At 39.6% G+C, this 13,410-nt stretch overlaps 1 protein-coding gene across 9 annotated transcripts in view; it reads right to left on the reverse strand.

Moving 5' to 3' along the window:
• LRCH3 (leucine rich repeats and calponin homology domain containing 3) overlaps window positions 1-13,410 on the reverse strand; it is a 152,322-nt gene that overhangs the window by 67,321 nt on the left and 71,591 nt on the right. For all 9 annotated transcript variants that reach the window (XM_066346972.1, XM_066346968.1, XM_066346973.1 and 6 more), the window contains exons 4-6: window positions 9,692-9,797; window positions 3,582-3,718; window positions 1,905-2,014 (exon numbers count right to left, since the gene is read on the reverse strand). In XM_066346972.1, coding sequence (XP_066203069.1) covers window positions 1,905-2,014; window positions 3,582-3,718; window positions 9,692-9,797 — 353 coding nt within the window. The remainder of the gene's footprint in view (window positions 1-1,904; window positions 2,015-3,581; window positions 3,719-9,691; window positions 9,798-13,410) is intronic.

Raw genomic sequence — 13,410 nt, forward strand, 5'->3', positions numbered from 1 at the left:
TTAAACAACCAGATTATAGCTGTTGTTTTAAATATCTTTTATAGCACCTAAGCCAATCGTCAATCTAATAGCCAGACCAAAAAACCCAGAATGTCATTACAAAGTTGTTTCTGATGACTTTAAAGCAGAGGAAAGGTAGGAGGGAATTAACAGTTATGCAACCAAACTGACTATTCATTCAATAAGTACTTAGTGAGCATTTACCGTGTGTGCCAAACATTCAGCTGAGCTAGGGATGAGTAAGAAAGGCATAGTCTGTGACAAAGAAAAAAAAACCCCTTTGGGGTAATAATTTACGTGAGAAATCATGTTTTGTATAACTAAAATTTTCAGATAGCTTGAGATTACTGCTTTATACCATAAATATTTAAATACTTCATGCTAATAATTTTGGATGATAAAATACCTATGAAGCATATTTCCACTTACTGAAAATGATACACCTTAATGAATCTTAGCATTTTCTTTCTTTCCTCTTTTTTGGTGACACAGACAGAGAGAGGAACAGATAGGAACAGGCAGATAGGGAGAGATGAGAAGCAACAATTCTTTGTTGTGGCACCTTAGTTGTTCATTGATTGCTTTCTTATATGTGCCTTGACCATGGGGCTACAGCAGAGCAAGTGACCCCTTGCTCAACCCAGTGGCCTTGGGCTTCAAGCCAGTGACCTCGCGCTCAAGCCAGATGAGCCTGCGCTCAAGCCAGCAACCTTGAGGTTTCGAACCTGGGTCCTCTGTATCCCAGTCTGACACTCTAGCCACTGTTTCATTGCCTGCCTGGTCAGGCTTAGCATTTTTTTAATGAGAATCAATTCATATATTGTGCTAAAATATAGTAAGAACTTAAAATATTACTAAAATGCAGAAGGTCCTTTGCAAATATTCCTAATGGTGTATAACTGTTTTTAGCTGCTTTACTGCTTTTAAATAACTTATTAAAATTATAAAATATGTCACATAGATAAAAGAATATAACAGACTTAGCTTTTAAAACACGACGAGACATTATTAATACTTTTAAAGCCCCGTATCTCTTTCACACTGACTCTTCCTTCCTCTTAGAGTTAACCACTAACTTGAATAATTTAATATGTATCTGCTTTTCAGTTTTATTTTTTCCTTCAACTTACTTTTTATACATTTAATATGTCTGCCAAACTTTACCAAAATAGAAATTTGTTAATCTGTTTTATATTAGACACCAAGAAGCAAGCTCACTAGGACTGTGCTTTTAAGAAACGCATGACAGGTTCTAAGGGAAGGCCTCAGGGATTCTTTTTTGAAAAAAGTCTTGAGCATTACTGAACTTTCACTGAGACTTCAATTCTGCTTGTTTAAAGCCTTTTAAATTTAGTTCCTGCTATTTAAGATTATTCGGGATGGCTGGGAATGCCAAGTAGATAACCTTATAAGTCAGATATTATACATAGCTGAGGGATTCACAGCCAAAAAGATCCCAAAGTGACATCAATAGTCATCAAACCCAAATTCTTCATTCCCTATGGGAAAATGAAGCATGAAAACTTTGAGAGATCTGCTTTAAGTCATAGAGTTAGTTAAAAGCAGAGCCAAGGTTAGTATTCAAGACCATTGGTTTCCACAAGTGGGAACCCCCAGGGGACATTTGTCTATGTCTAGAGACCTTTTTGTCACTCTGGGAGCGTGCAACAGAAGCCAGGGAAGCTGCCGTGTATCTATGCCGTGTACAGGCCAGCGCCTCAGAACATTTTACTTAATACAGGCATTCTGAGAAAAATACAGTAGTGTAAAAATAGGTTATTTCCCTTTAGTCAAACATTCCAGCCGTTTTAAGGATCCAGTGCATTTGATTTCTTGTGAAGAAATATGATAAAAACAAACAAACAACCACAAACTCACCCCCACAAATCATAGAACATACTTACCAGGAGCCAAAACCCAATGGTCTCCTATCATAATCTGGCAGATCTGGAGCAATCTTACAAGCTTGTATATTCAGGTACTTAAATATGTGGACTTTGCCTTTTATACATATCTAAATAAAGTAAAACATACACACAATCAAATTATTACTCATCTGAAATGTGTTCCTTTTTTATCACAATCAGCTTTTTACTTAATGTATATTGAAAATAGAAGGGATTTCTATTAAGTATATATAGTAATACTAAAAATGTAATACTTTGACAAAATTATTTTATTTTAGGTGTTTAAGTGATATAAATATAGGTTTTATTTTCTAGACACTAGTAAGTTTCAGTAACATATAATTTATGATTGTACACAGAATATCAAGTACACTTATCACACTGATTGTTTAGCTATAGTCAGAAATTTAAAGCAGCACTCCTAGATGGATTATATTAGCAACTTTTGCTTTTAGGAATCCAACAACCATGTATAATTATGTTTTCAATCCTATTTTCTCTGTCAGAGAAAAGCAGGAAATGTTTAATATAGTAAAACTACAGATATTTCTGTTGCTACCTGTTGACTTCTGGGACAGAAATCAAAACATAAATTCTTTAGGATTATGAGACCCTTCTGTCATTGATGAAGTTTACTCATAAAGGTTTATAGTTGTCATACAGAGGCTTGTACTATCAATTGGTTGTTAAGCAAAAAATGCTACAGGTTGAGCCATGGCCAGTTGACTCAGTGGTAGAGCTTTGGCCTGGCGTGTGAAGTCCTGGGTTCGATTCCTGGCCAGGGCACACAGGAGAGGCGCCCATCTGCTTCTCCATCCTTCTTTCTCTCTGTCTCTCTCTTCTTCCCCTCCCACAGCCAAGGCTCCATTAAAGCAAAGCTGGCCTGGGCACTGAGGATGGCTCCATAGCCTAGCCTCTGCCTCAGGCACTAGAATGGCTCCAGTAGCAAAGGAGCAATGCCCCAGATAGGCAGAGCATCGCCACCTAGTGGGCATGCTGGGTGGCTCCCAGTCTGGCACACGATGGAGTCTGTCTCTCTGCCTTGCCTGCTTCTCACTTCAGAAAAAATAACGCTATAGGTTTGGGGGTGGGTAGAGATATATTCGGTGGGACACTTGAATTTATGTAAACACAATAAATTTTAAATAAAGCTACAGGTTGGTAAGTATTTTTTAGATTGTACACTGTCTAGAATCTATATGTAACACTACCTTGTCATTACTTTATTTTTAAATAGATTCAGTTCAGTCATTCAATAAATAAGGATTTTAAGATTTTAGAACATGGAATGGTTCAAACCTATTGGTCAGAAGAAAGGCACTGATAATCCTTAGTTCTGAAAGCTAAGTATTTTTATTTGGCTTTAGCATTTCCATTATCTGCATTCACGTTTTGCAAGAAAAGAATTAACCCAAGTTTTATTAGAAAAAAACCTTAATGAAGAATCCCACAATTAAAAGAAAAAGTCAATTTAATGAAAGGAAAAAACATTCTTGGAAACATCACCTGTCCTCCACCCCATTTAGTCAAGGTTTCTGACAAATATACAAGTATGTGAATTTATTTTAAAAGAACTTAATTTCTAACTAAAAGATAAATGCATATAACTTAAGTTTAAAGTTTCCTCCTTTGCCAGAAGAGTTCATAACATAGCTCAGATCTACAACGGGTTACCTGTGCAGGAGGAGACTGCAGTGGGTTGTTATCTAGGGAGATCATCTGTAGGTGCCTGAGGCTCCGATAACAAACAGGGATTGTTGTAATTTTATTGCAGGAGAAGTCCAACCGTATCAAAGGCAACTCTGCCAGCTCTGCAGAGATGAAATAGAAGTGAACAATTAATGACATTTCAAAACCACACAGTTTCTACAGGAGCTTCTAGTTAAAGACAGTGGATTTAAACATAAGTATTTACTTCTCTTCTTGGTGATTAATTGCTATAGCAATGTGCTATAAAATGAAATCAAGATGCCTACATCTAAGAATCCAACTGAAAAGCAAGCTGTTTGCTCACAGAACTACAGAAAGTCAGAGGCCTGATGCCACAGGAGGGTGGGGGTAGCAAAGGGATCAGATGACTACCCGCAGAAAGAAGTTAGAGATGCACAGGTTCCCAAACCCAACTCACACAGCTCGGCACTACTCCTCTCTAATCACAAGAATCAACAAGTTATTCTTTAGTGCAATTGAATCAAAAGGCTCTATGCTCAGGGACCCTAGGCAACAAGGAAGTCAGGATGAGCTTCCATTTAAAAACGAAAGTCTACACTGTACTTAATGGTAATCCCACCCCATTCCCAGCTCTTGAGTACCCGTAGTTAGGAATAGACACAACAATGTAGAAGAAATAAAACAACATTTTCTGAAGAAACTATGTAGTCCCACAGAAAATGCCTTTAGATACTGATACGTAGTTTTACCCTCCAAAATATTCAGCTTGCTGCTTAAATACTGTTAAAAAATTCCTACCCAGTCAGTATGCTTGAAACTTCTATCACTTCCACACTGTCAGTACATGATCCACAGATATTTAGAGAAGCCTCCAATGTGTAAGACAGAAACCAAAACACAACACACAAACCAACTGAAAAGAAGAACTTGGAAGAAACTGGTAATATATAGGGAATAGAAGAAAATTTTGAAAAACTGGAATAATTCTGATTTCAAAGAGTTAAGATAATGAATTATTGAAACGAAAAAATGTTGAAAGATCATAGATTAATAAGCATTTGTAGAAATAAAAAATATGGCAGAAATTAAAAATTAGGGCGTGCGGAGGACCCGGGTTCGATTCCCGGCCAGGGCACACAGGAGAAGCGCCCATTTGCTTCTCCACCCCTCCGCCGCGCTTTCCTCTCTGTCTCTCTCTTCCCCTCCCGCAGCCGAGGCTCCATTGGAGCAAAGATGGCCCGGGCGCTGGGGATGGCTCTGTGGCCTCTGCCCCAGGCGCTAGAGTGGCTCTGGTCGCAACATGGCGACGCCCAGGATGGGCAGAGCATCGCCCCCTGGTGGGCAGAGCGTCGCCCCCTGGTGGGCGTGCCGGGTGGATCCCGGTCGGGCGCATGCGGGAGTCTGTCTGACTGTCTCTCCCTGTTTCCAGCTTCAGAAAAATTAAAAAAAAAAAAAAAAAAAAAAATTAGGAATAGATTGTTTATCACTTGGTAAAACAAAATAACAAAGAAATGAACAATAAAAAAAGATAAGAAAAAACAGGATCAATTAATGGGTTCCAATATTCAATTGATAAAATATCCAGAAAGAGAACAAAGAAACTAAAAGACAGGAAATTATCAGAAAGACACAGAAGGAACAGTGGTCCACAGTCAGAGGTGTGGAGGCAGTCATGGCAGTGGACAGTCTGTGGGGCTGTGTGGTTCCAGTGACCACCCAATGCTGGGCTACAGCCATGGAGGATCCCGTCCAAGATGGGGTGGCTTCACCAGCCACCTCTGGAACTGGGAACTCTAAGGCAGAGAGAACAGTTGACTAGCAGGCTCCCTGAAGAGTAGAAGGCTGGAACACTGCCCCAGGAAAATCTTAAATCAAGTTTGCCAAGAAGCAAATGATGCTAACACAGAAAGCTAAATTAGATATATAGCACTGGAGAAAGAAACTGAGGAACTCAAATTAAAACTTGTTGCTGGAGGAACTGATGATATTATTAAGTACACTGCAAAAGAAAAATGCAGGGTAACTACAAAATACTACATATTTTTTCTTCATTCTCCAAGAAGACAACATGTGTGACTTCAAACGTGAAATCACCATAGACCTGAGTGACAATTCAGCAGGAAAGGCACGGGACCTTTTTGGCAGTCATCTCCTATATCTTCGCCATCATTCAAAGCACTTGCATGAACGTACTAGAGCAGCGGTTCTCAACCTGTGGGTCGCGACCCTGGCGGGGGTCGAAAGACCAAAACACAGGGGTCACCTAAAGCCATCGGAAAATAAATGATTTAATCTAAAGTTGTGATAAATGTACACTAGGAAGACGTAGGAAGAAGGAAAGATATGATGGTGATAATGCAAGGAAGTAAATTCTCACTTACAGTTATAAAAAACTGATGTGTCAAAGTTGATAAATCCAGCAATAACTAGAAAAGTACATCATTAGAAATATGTCAGCAAATACCAAACTTGAATTCCCTATAGCCATTTCATGTTTTGTTTTCTGGTAAATCTGTGCTTTGAAGGAGTGGAAAACCTAAATATACTGATAAGCAGTAAGGAAATAGAAACAACTATCAAAAACCTCCCCCAAAATAAAACTCCAGGACCAAATGGCTATACTAGTGAATTCTATCAAACATTCAAAGAAGACTTGGTACCTATCCATCTCAAAGTCTTCCAAAAACTCAAAGAGGCAATACTCCTTAATGCATTTTATGAGGCCAACATAAACCTGATACCAAAACCTGGCAAGAACAACGCAAAAAAAGAAAACCACAGACCAATATCTATAATGAATAAGGTACAAAAATCCTAAATAAAATACTAGCAAATCAAACACAGCAAAACATTAAAAGAGTAATATATCACAATCAAGCAAGATTCATTCCAAGAGCACAAGGATGATTCAACATACGCAAATTGATCAATGTAATATACCACATCAAAAAAACAAAAGGCAAAAATCATATGATCCCATCAACAAATGCAGAAAAGACATTTGATAAAATACATCTTTTATATTTTAAACATTCAATAAAAAGGGTATAAAAGGAAAGTACCTCAACATATTAAAGGTCATATGTGACAAACCATCAGCTAACATCACACTAAATGGTGAAAATCGAAAAGCTTTTCCTCTAAAATCAGGAACAAGACAAGAATGCCCACTCTCCACTCTTATTCAACACAGTACTGGAAGTCTTAGCCAGAGCAACCAGGTAAGAGAAGAAATAGAAGGCATCCATATTGGAAAAGAAAAAATAAAGGTATCACTTTCTGCAGACGACATGACACACAGGTATATAGAAAATCCCAAACACTTCACCAAAAAATGATTTGAAACAATAATCAAATACAGTGAAGTTGCTAGAAAAAAAAATCTATAAAAATCTACTGCTTTCCTGTATGCCAACAAGGAAACTTCAGAAAATAAATTGAAAAATAAAATTCCCTTTACAACTGTAACAACAAAAAAATAAAATACCTAGGAATAAACATAACAAAAAATGTGAAGGACCATATACTGAAAACTACATAGCATTATTGAAAGAAACTGAAAAAGACAAAATGAAGTGGAAAAATACTCATGAATTGGAAGAATCAACATAATTAAAAAGGCCATATTATCTAAAGCAATCAACAAATTTAATGCAATCTCCATTAAAATCTCAATGTCATTTTTAAAAGAAACAGAACAATAAAAATCACCAAATTTGTATAGAATCATAAAAGACCCCGAATAGCCAAAGCAATCCTAAGAAAAAAAGCATGAAGCCAGAAGTATCACACTACCTGACTTCAAATTATACTATAGAACCACGATGATCAAAACAGCATGGTATTGGCAGAAAAACAGACACAGACCAATGGAACAGAACCAAGAGCCCTAAAATGAAACCACATATATGTGGACAAATAATCTTTGACAAAGGAGCCAAAATACAATGGAGAAAAGAAAGCCTCTTTAATAAATGATTCTGGGCCTGATCGGGAGGTGGTGCAGTGGATTAGAGCGTCGAACTGGGATGCGGAGGACCCAGGTTTGAGACCCTGAGGTGCGTAGGCTTGAGCGCAGGCTCATCTGGCTTGAGTAAAAAGCTCACCAGCTTGGACCCAAAGTCGCTGGCTTGAGCAAGGGGTTACTCAGTGTGCTGAAGGCCCGTGGTCAAGGCACATATGAGAAAGCAATTAATGAACAATAAGGTGTCACAACGAAAAAATGATGATTGATGCTTCTCATTTCTCTTTATTCCTGTCTGTCTGTCCCTATCTATCCCTCTCTGACTCTCCCTCCGTCCCTATAAAAAGAAGAAGAAGAAAAAAAGATGCTGGGAAAATTGAAAAGCCACATGCAAAAGAAGGAAACTTAGCTACAGTTTGTCCCTTGCACAAAAATTAATTCAAAATGGATCAAGACCTAAATATAATATCTGAAACAATAAATTACATAGAAGAAAACATAGGTATTAAACTTATGAACCTTGGCAATAGAGAACATTTTATGAATCTGACCCCAAAGGCAAGGGAAGTAAAGGCAAAAACAAATGAATGGGACTATATCAAACTAAAAAGCTTGTGCACAGCCTGACCAGGCGGTGGCGCAGTGGATAGAGCATCGGACTGCGATGTGGAAGACCCAGGTTCGAGACCCCAAGGTCTCCAACTTGAGCGCAGGCTCATCTGGTTGGAGCCAAAGCTCACTGGCTTGAGCCCAAGGTCGCTGGCTCGAGCAAGGGGTTGCTCGGTCTGCTGAAGGCCCGCGGTCAAGGCACATATGAGAAAGCAATCGATGAACAGCTAAGGTGTTGCAACACACAACGAAAAACTAATAATTGATGCTTCTCATCTCTCCGTTCCTGTCTGTCTGTCCCTGTCTATCCCTCTCTGACTCTCTGTTTCTGTTAAAAAAAAAAAAAAAAAAAAGCTTGTGCGCAGCAAAAGAAACGGACAACAAAATAAAAAGGCAGCCAACAAAATGGGAGCTGATATGCACAAACAACAGCTTTGATAAGGGGTTAATATCCACAATATATAAAGAACTCACAAACCTCAGCATCAAACAAGCAAATAATCCAATTAAAATATGGAGAGAGGACCTGAATATTGTCGCTTGGACATACAAATGACCAACGATATGAAAAGATGCTCATCTTTGCTGTTACAGAAATGGAAATCAAAACTACAATAAGATATTACCACCTCACACTTGTTAGATTGGCTATTATCAACAACACAGGTAATAATAACAAGTGTTGGAGAGGCTCTACCACTGAGCCATCCGGCCAGGGCCTCTTTTTCTTTATTGTTTGTTTTCTTTGCTTAATCCTTTTTATCATTAAAATACATATACCAGAGCTTATACTTAGCTCAAGATAATCTCCTAGTGAGGTCTCTCACTCTATTTATTATTCACTCTGTACATAACCTCTGAATGGTTAATTAGCCTCCATTTGAACATTTCCAGTGAAGGATAAAGTTCTTAGTCCAAGTCCATTATTAAGTCAGAGCTAATTGTAGGAATGTTTTTCATTATACTAAACTATCTCCTTATCAAAAATATACTGCTCAAAAACAGGGGATAATTCAAAATACACTTTCAAGATCAGGGAACATGCAGATACTCCAGTACTTTCAGCCTTTCATATAGTGCATTTTCACCAATGAAATAAAAGTTGGTTTTGCATCTCACTTGCAAAATCAATGTTCTTTGACTTGTTCGCTTTTCTGATGTCGTTTAATAAGAAAAAATCAAATGCTTCTTTTATTTAATTGCTTCATGTTCATTTTGAAATATCCCCTAATTTTTTTGAGCAGTGTATGTTATGTCTCCCAAGTAGTTATGATTACTGAAACTTCCTGTGGCTTTACCTTATCAATTACATTACTTGACAAGGTTTAAAAATACAATCACTGCTCAATAGTTATTGGAACTTTTCACTAAAGTATCTTAAATTTTAAAATTCCCAATGAAGAGATAACATATTAATGAGACATTTTATACCTCAAATATTGGCTATAACTCCACACATTTTTGTCTTGTGCCCATAAGTCTAAGAGATCTTTAAAATAAAAAAACAAATAATAATAAAACAATCATTTCAGTTTCTTACCTTCAGGCAAACGTACTAAGTGATTTCTTCTCACGTTAAAGTCTCTTAAGGCCTCCAAATGACCAATTTGGGAAGGTATTGTTTGAATTTCATTGCAGCTCACATCCTATTTCAAAAAGACATAAAATAATTTTTTTTTCTAAGTGAGAGGAGGGGAGACAGACACCCACATGGGCCCTGACTGGGGTCCACCCGGCAACACCCATATGGGGCTGATGCTCAAATCAACTGAGCTATCCTCAGTGCCTGAGAGTGATGCTAGGAACAATCGAGCTATCCTCAGTGCCCAGGGCTGATGTTTGAACCAAGCAAGCCACTAGCTATGAGAGGGGAAGAGAGAACGGGGGAAAAGAAGGGAGAAAGAAACAGATTGTCATTTCTCATGTGTGCCCTGACTGAGGATCAAAGCTGGGACATCCACATACTGGGATGACACACTATCCACTGCACCAACTGGCCAGGTTGTAAAGAATTATTAGAAAATACCAAATTTGCCTCCTTTAAACTATCTGTAAAATGAGATTGGATAAGATAATTATACCCGTGGTTCCTCCTAGTTGTAAAAAAAAAAAAAAAGATTACATGTTCAATAATAATTTCATAGTTTTTACAGAATTTAATTATAAAAATGTACAAGATTTTGACTGATTATATACATTTTATTTATATCTACATTAATTTCATGAGAATTAAAATAAATGACTTAAAAAATAGGTAGGAGGCATATTGTCAGATCAAATAAAAACATTGAAAAGGTAAAATTAAAAAAAGTATAAGGCCCTGGCCGGTTGGCTCAGCGGTAAAGCATCGGCCTGGCATGCGGGGGACCCGGGTTTGATTCCCGGCCAGGGCACATAGGAGAAGCGCCCATTTGCTTCTCCACCCCCCACCCCCTCCTTCCTCTCTGTCTCTCTCTTCCCCTCTTGCAGCCAAGGCTCCATTGGAGCAAAGATGGCCCGGGCGCTGGGGATGGCTCCTTGGCCTCTGCCCCAGGTGCTAGAGTGGCTCTGGTCGCGGCAGAGCGACGCCCCGGAGGGGCAGAGCATCGCCCCCTGGTGGGCAGAGCGTCGCCCCTGGTGGGCGTGCCGGGTGGATCCCGGACGGGCGCATGCGGGAGTCTGTCTGACTGTCTCTTCCCGTTTCCATCTTCAGAAAAATACAAAAAAATAAATAAATAAATAAATAAAAAAATAAAAAAAAGTATAAAAACATCTATTTAGGCCTGACCAGGCAGTGGCACAGTGGATAGAATGTTGGACTGGGAATCGAGACCCCAAGGTCACCAGCTTGAGCGCGGGCTCATCTGGTTTGAGCAAGGCTCACCAGCTTGAGCTCAAGGTTGCTGGCTTGAGTAAGGGGTCACTTGCCCTGGCCGGTTGGCTCAGTGGTAGAGCGTCGGCCTAGCGTGCGGAGGACTCGGGTTCGATTCCCGGCCAGGGCACATAGGAGAAGCGCCCATTTGCTTCTCCACCCCTCCGCCGCGCTTTCCTCTCTGTCTCTCTCTTCCCCTCCCGCAGCCAAGGCTCCATTGGAGCAAAGATGGCCCGGGCGCTGGGGATGGCTCTGTGGCCTCTGCCTCAGGCGCTAGAGTGGCTCTGGTCACAACATGGCGACGCCCAGGATGGGCAGAGCATCGCCCCCTGATGGGCAGAGCGTTGCCCCATGGTGGGCGTGCCCGGTGGATCCAGGTTGGGCGCATGCGGGAGTCTGTCTGACTGTCTCTCCCTGTTTCCAGCTTCAGAAAAATGAAAGAAAAAAAAAACTATAAAAAAAAGAAAAAAAAAGGGGGTCACCTGCTCTGCTATAGCCCCCCAGTCAAAGCACATATGAGAAAGCAATCAATGAACAACTAAGGTGCAGCAATGAAGAACTGATATTTCTTATCTCTCTCCCTTCCTGTCTGTCCCTATCTGTCCCTCTCTCTGTCTCCATCACAAAAAAAAAAAAAAAAGAAAAAGAATATAAGACGAGCCAGACCAATGCGCAGTGGAAAGAGTGTTGAACTGGATGTGGAGGAACCAGGTTCGAAGCCCCTCGGTTGCCAGCTTGAGCATGGGCTCATCTGGCTTGAGTCCAAAGGTCGCTGGCTTCAGCTCAAAGGTCACTGGCTGGAAGCCAAAGGTTGCTGGCTTGAGCAAGGGGTCACTCACTCTGCTGTAGCCCCCCCAGTCAAGGCACATATGGAGAAAGCAATCAATGAAGAACTAAAAAGACTAAGGAGCTGCAATGAAGAATTGATGCTTCTCATCTCTCTCCTTCCTGGATGTTTGTCTCTAGCTGTCCCTCTTCCTGTCTGTCCCTCTTTCTGTCTCTCTCTCACAAAAATAAAAAAAGAATTTAAGATGATATTAAACTGAAGATGATTTAAATCATTCCTTATCAAACTGCAAATGAGGAGAAAATAAACACATAACTTATTTAGAGTAACTGTGGCATGAGAGATACACCAGATCTCTCCCTTTGAAACTTCACCAAATTGAACAACTATTACACAGCAAAGGAATACCAGCGAGGCTCACAAGCATGCCTGAAAGAACTACACACCAAATGGACTAAAGGTGGGACTGGGTGAAAAGGAGAGTGGAAGATAAAACGCATTTGAGAAGAGGAGACAATCCCAGAATGACTGGGTTTTTGTTTTCTCTGCTGAACTATAGGAAGGAAGAAAGCTTGGGCTCTCTGGATCTTGTCTGACGGGTATGAAGAGGGAAACCCAAAGTGACTGGGTCTCCTCTGCCAAGAGGAGAGTGAGATTGAGGGACACAGGGGAAAATAAAACAAAGCGGTTAGAGCACAGGGTCATGGCCAGTATTCCTGCGGTCTGCCTGCAGCCTGCACTCAGCAGAGAGAGAAAACTAAAGTGCGGCACCCAGCCTCCCAGATCCTGCCACCTTCACCTCGTGGTACAGAGTGGCAGAGACAAACCCCACAGCTAGCTCTGCAGAGCCACTCTTTCCCCTGAAGAACAGAGGAGCTCCATTTCTGGTCCCTGGTCTGTTCAGATATGAAGAAAACCCAGAGGCCTGAGATCACCATTGCTAGAACTATAAAGCTAAAGCCTAAAGCCTTCACAACACGCCCCACCTACAAACGCAGCTGTGGACCCGCAAAAATCATTGCAAAAGCAACATCTCAGCAGAGAACAGCCCAGGAACTTCACAGAGCTAAAACTTGTAATACAGCAACATCTACTGGAAGAAACCTCTCAAAACCAAAATTTATTTTTCCAATTTTTCATTATTTTTCTTTATATTCTTTTTTCTCTTTTTAAATTTCATTTTCTTTAATTTTTACATTTTATTCTTATTTTTGTGGATGTTTGTTTTTGATTTTTTGTTTTCGATCTTTTTTCCTGTAGTTTTTCCTCTCATAATTAAAATTTTTTTAATATTTTAGTTGCTTTTTTGTTAGGGTTCTTAACAATCTACTCTCAAATGCCATCAAGGAAGAAGAAATCGAATACCATAGCTACACAAGATGGACGTAGTTCAGAAAGAAAATAAAAAATCTCCAGAAAAAATCTCAATGACATGGAACCTTCAAGTTAAATGATAAAAGATTGAAAATTGAAGTTCTGAAAATACTCAACAAGATGCGAGAAAACGCCAAGAGGCAACTTAATGAGCTCAGAAAAAAAAAATGAAAAAAATGAATACCTCACCAATGAGATTGAAACTTTAAAAACAGATGAAGAACTCAATATAAGAATTGAAAACAGA

This window comes from Saccopteryx leptura, chromosome 8, assembly GCF_036850995.1.
Source record: "Saccopteryx leptura isolate mSacLep1 chromosome 8, mSacLep1_pri_phased_curated, whole genome shotgun sequence".
Classification (NCBI taxonomy): domain Eukaryota; kingdom Metazoa; phylum Chordata; class Mammalia; order Chiroptera; family Emballonuridae; genus Saccopteryx; species Saccopteryx leptura.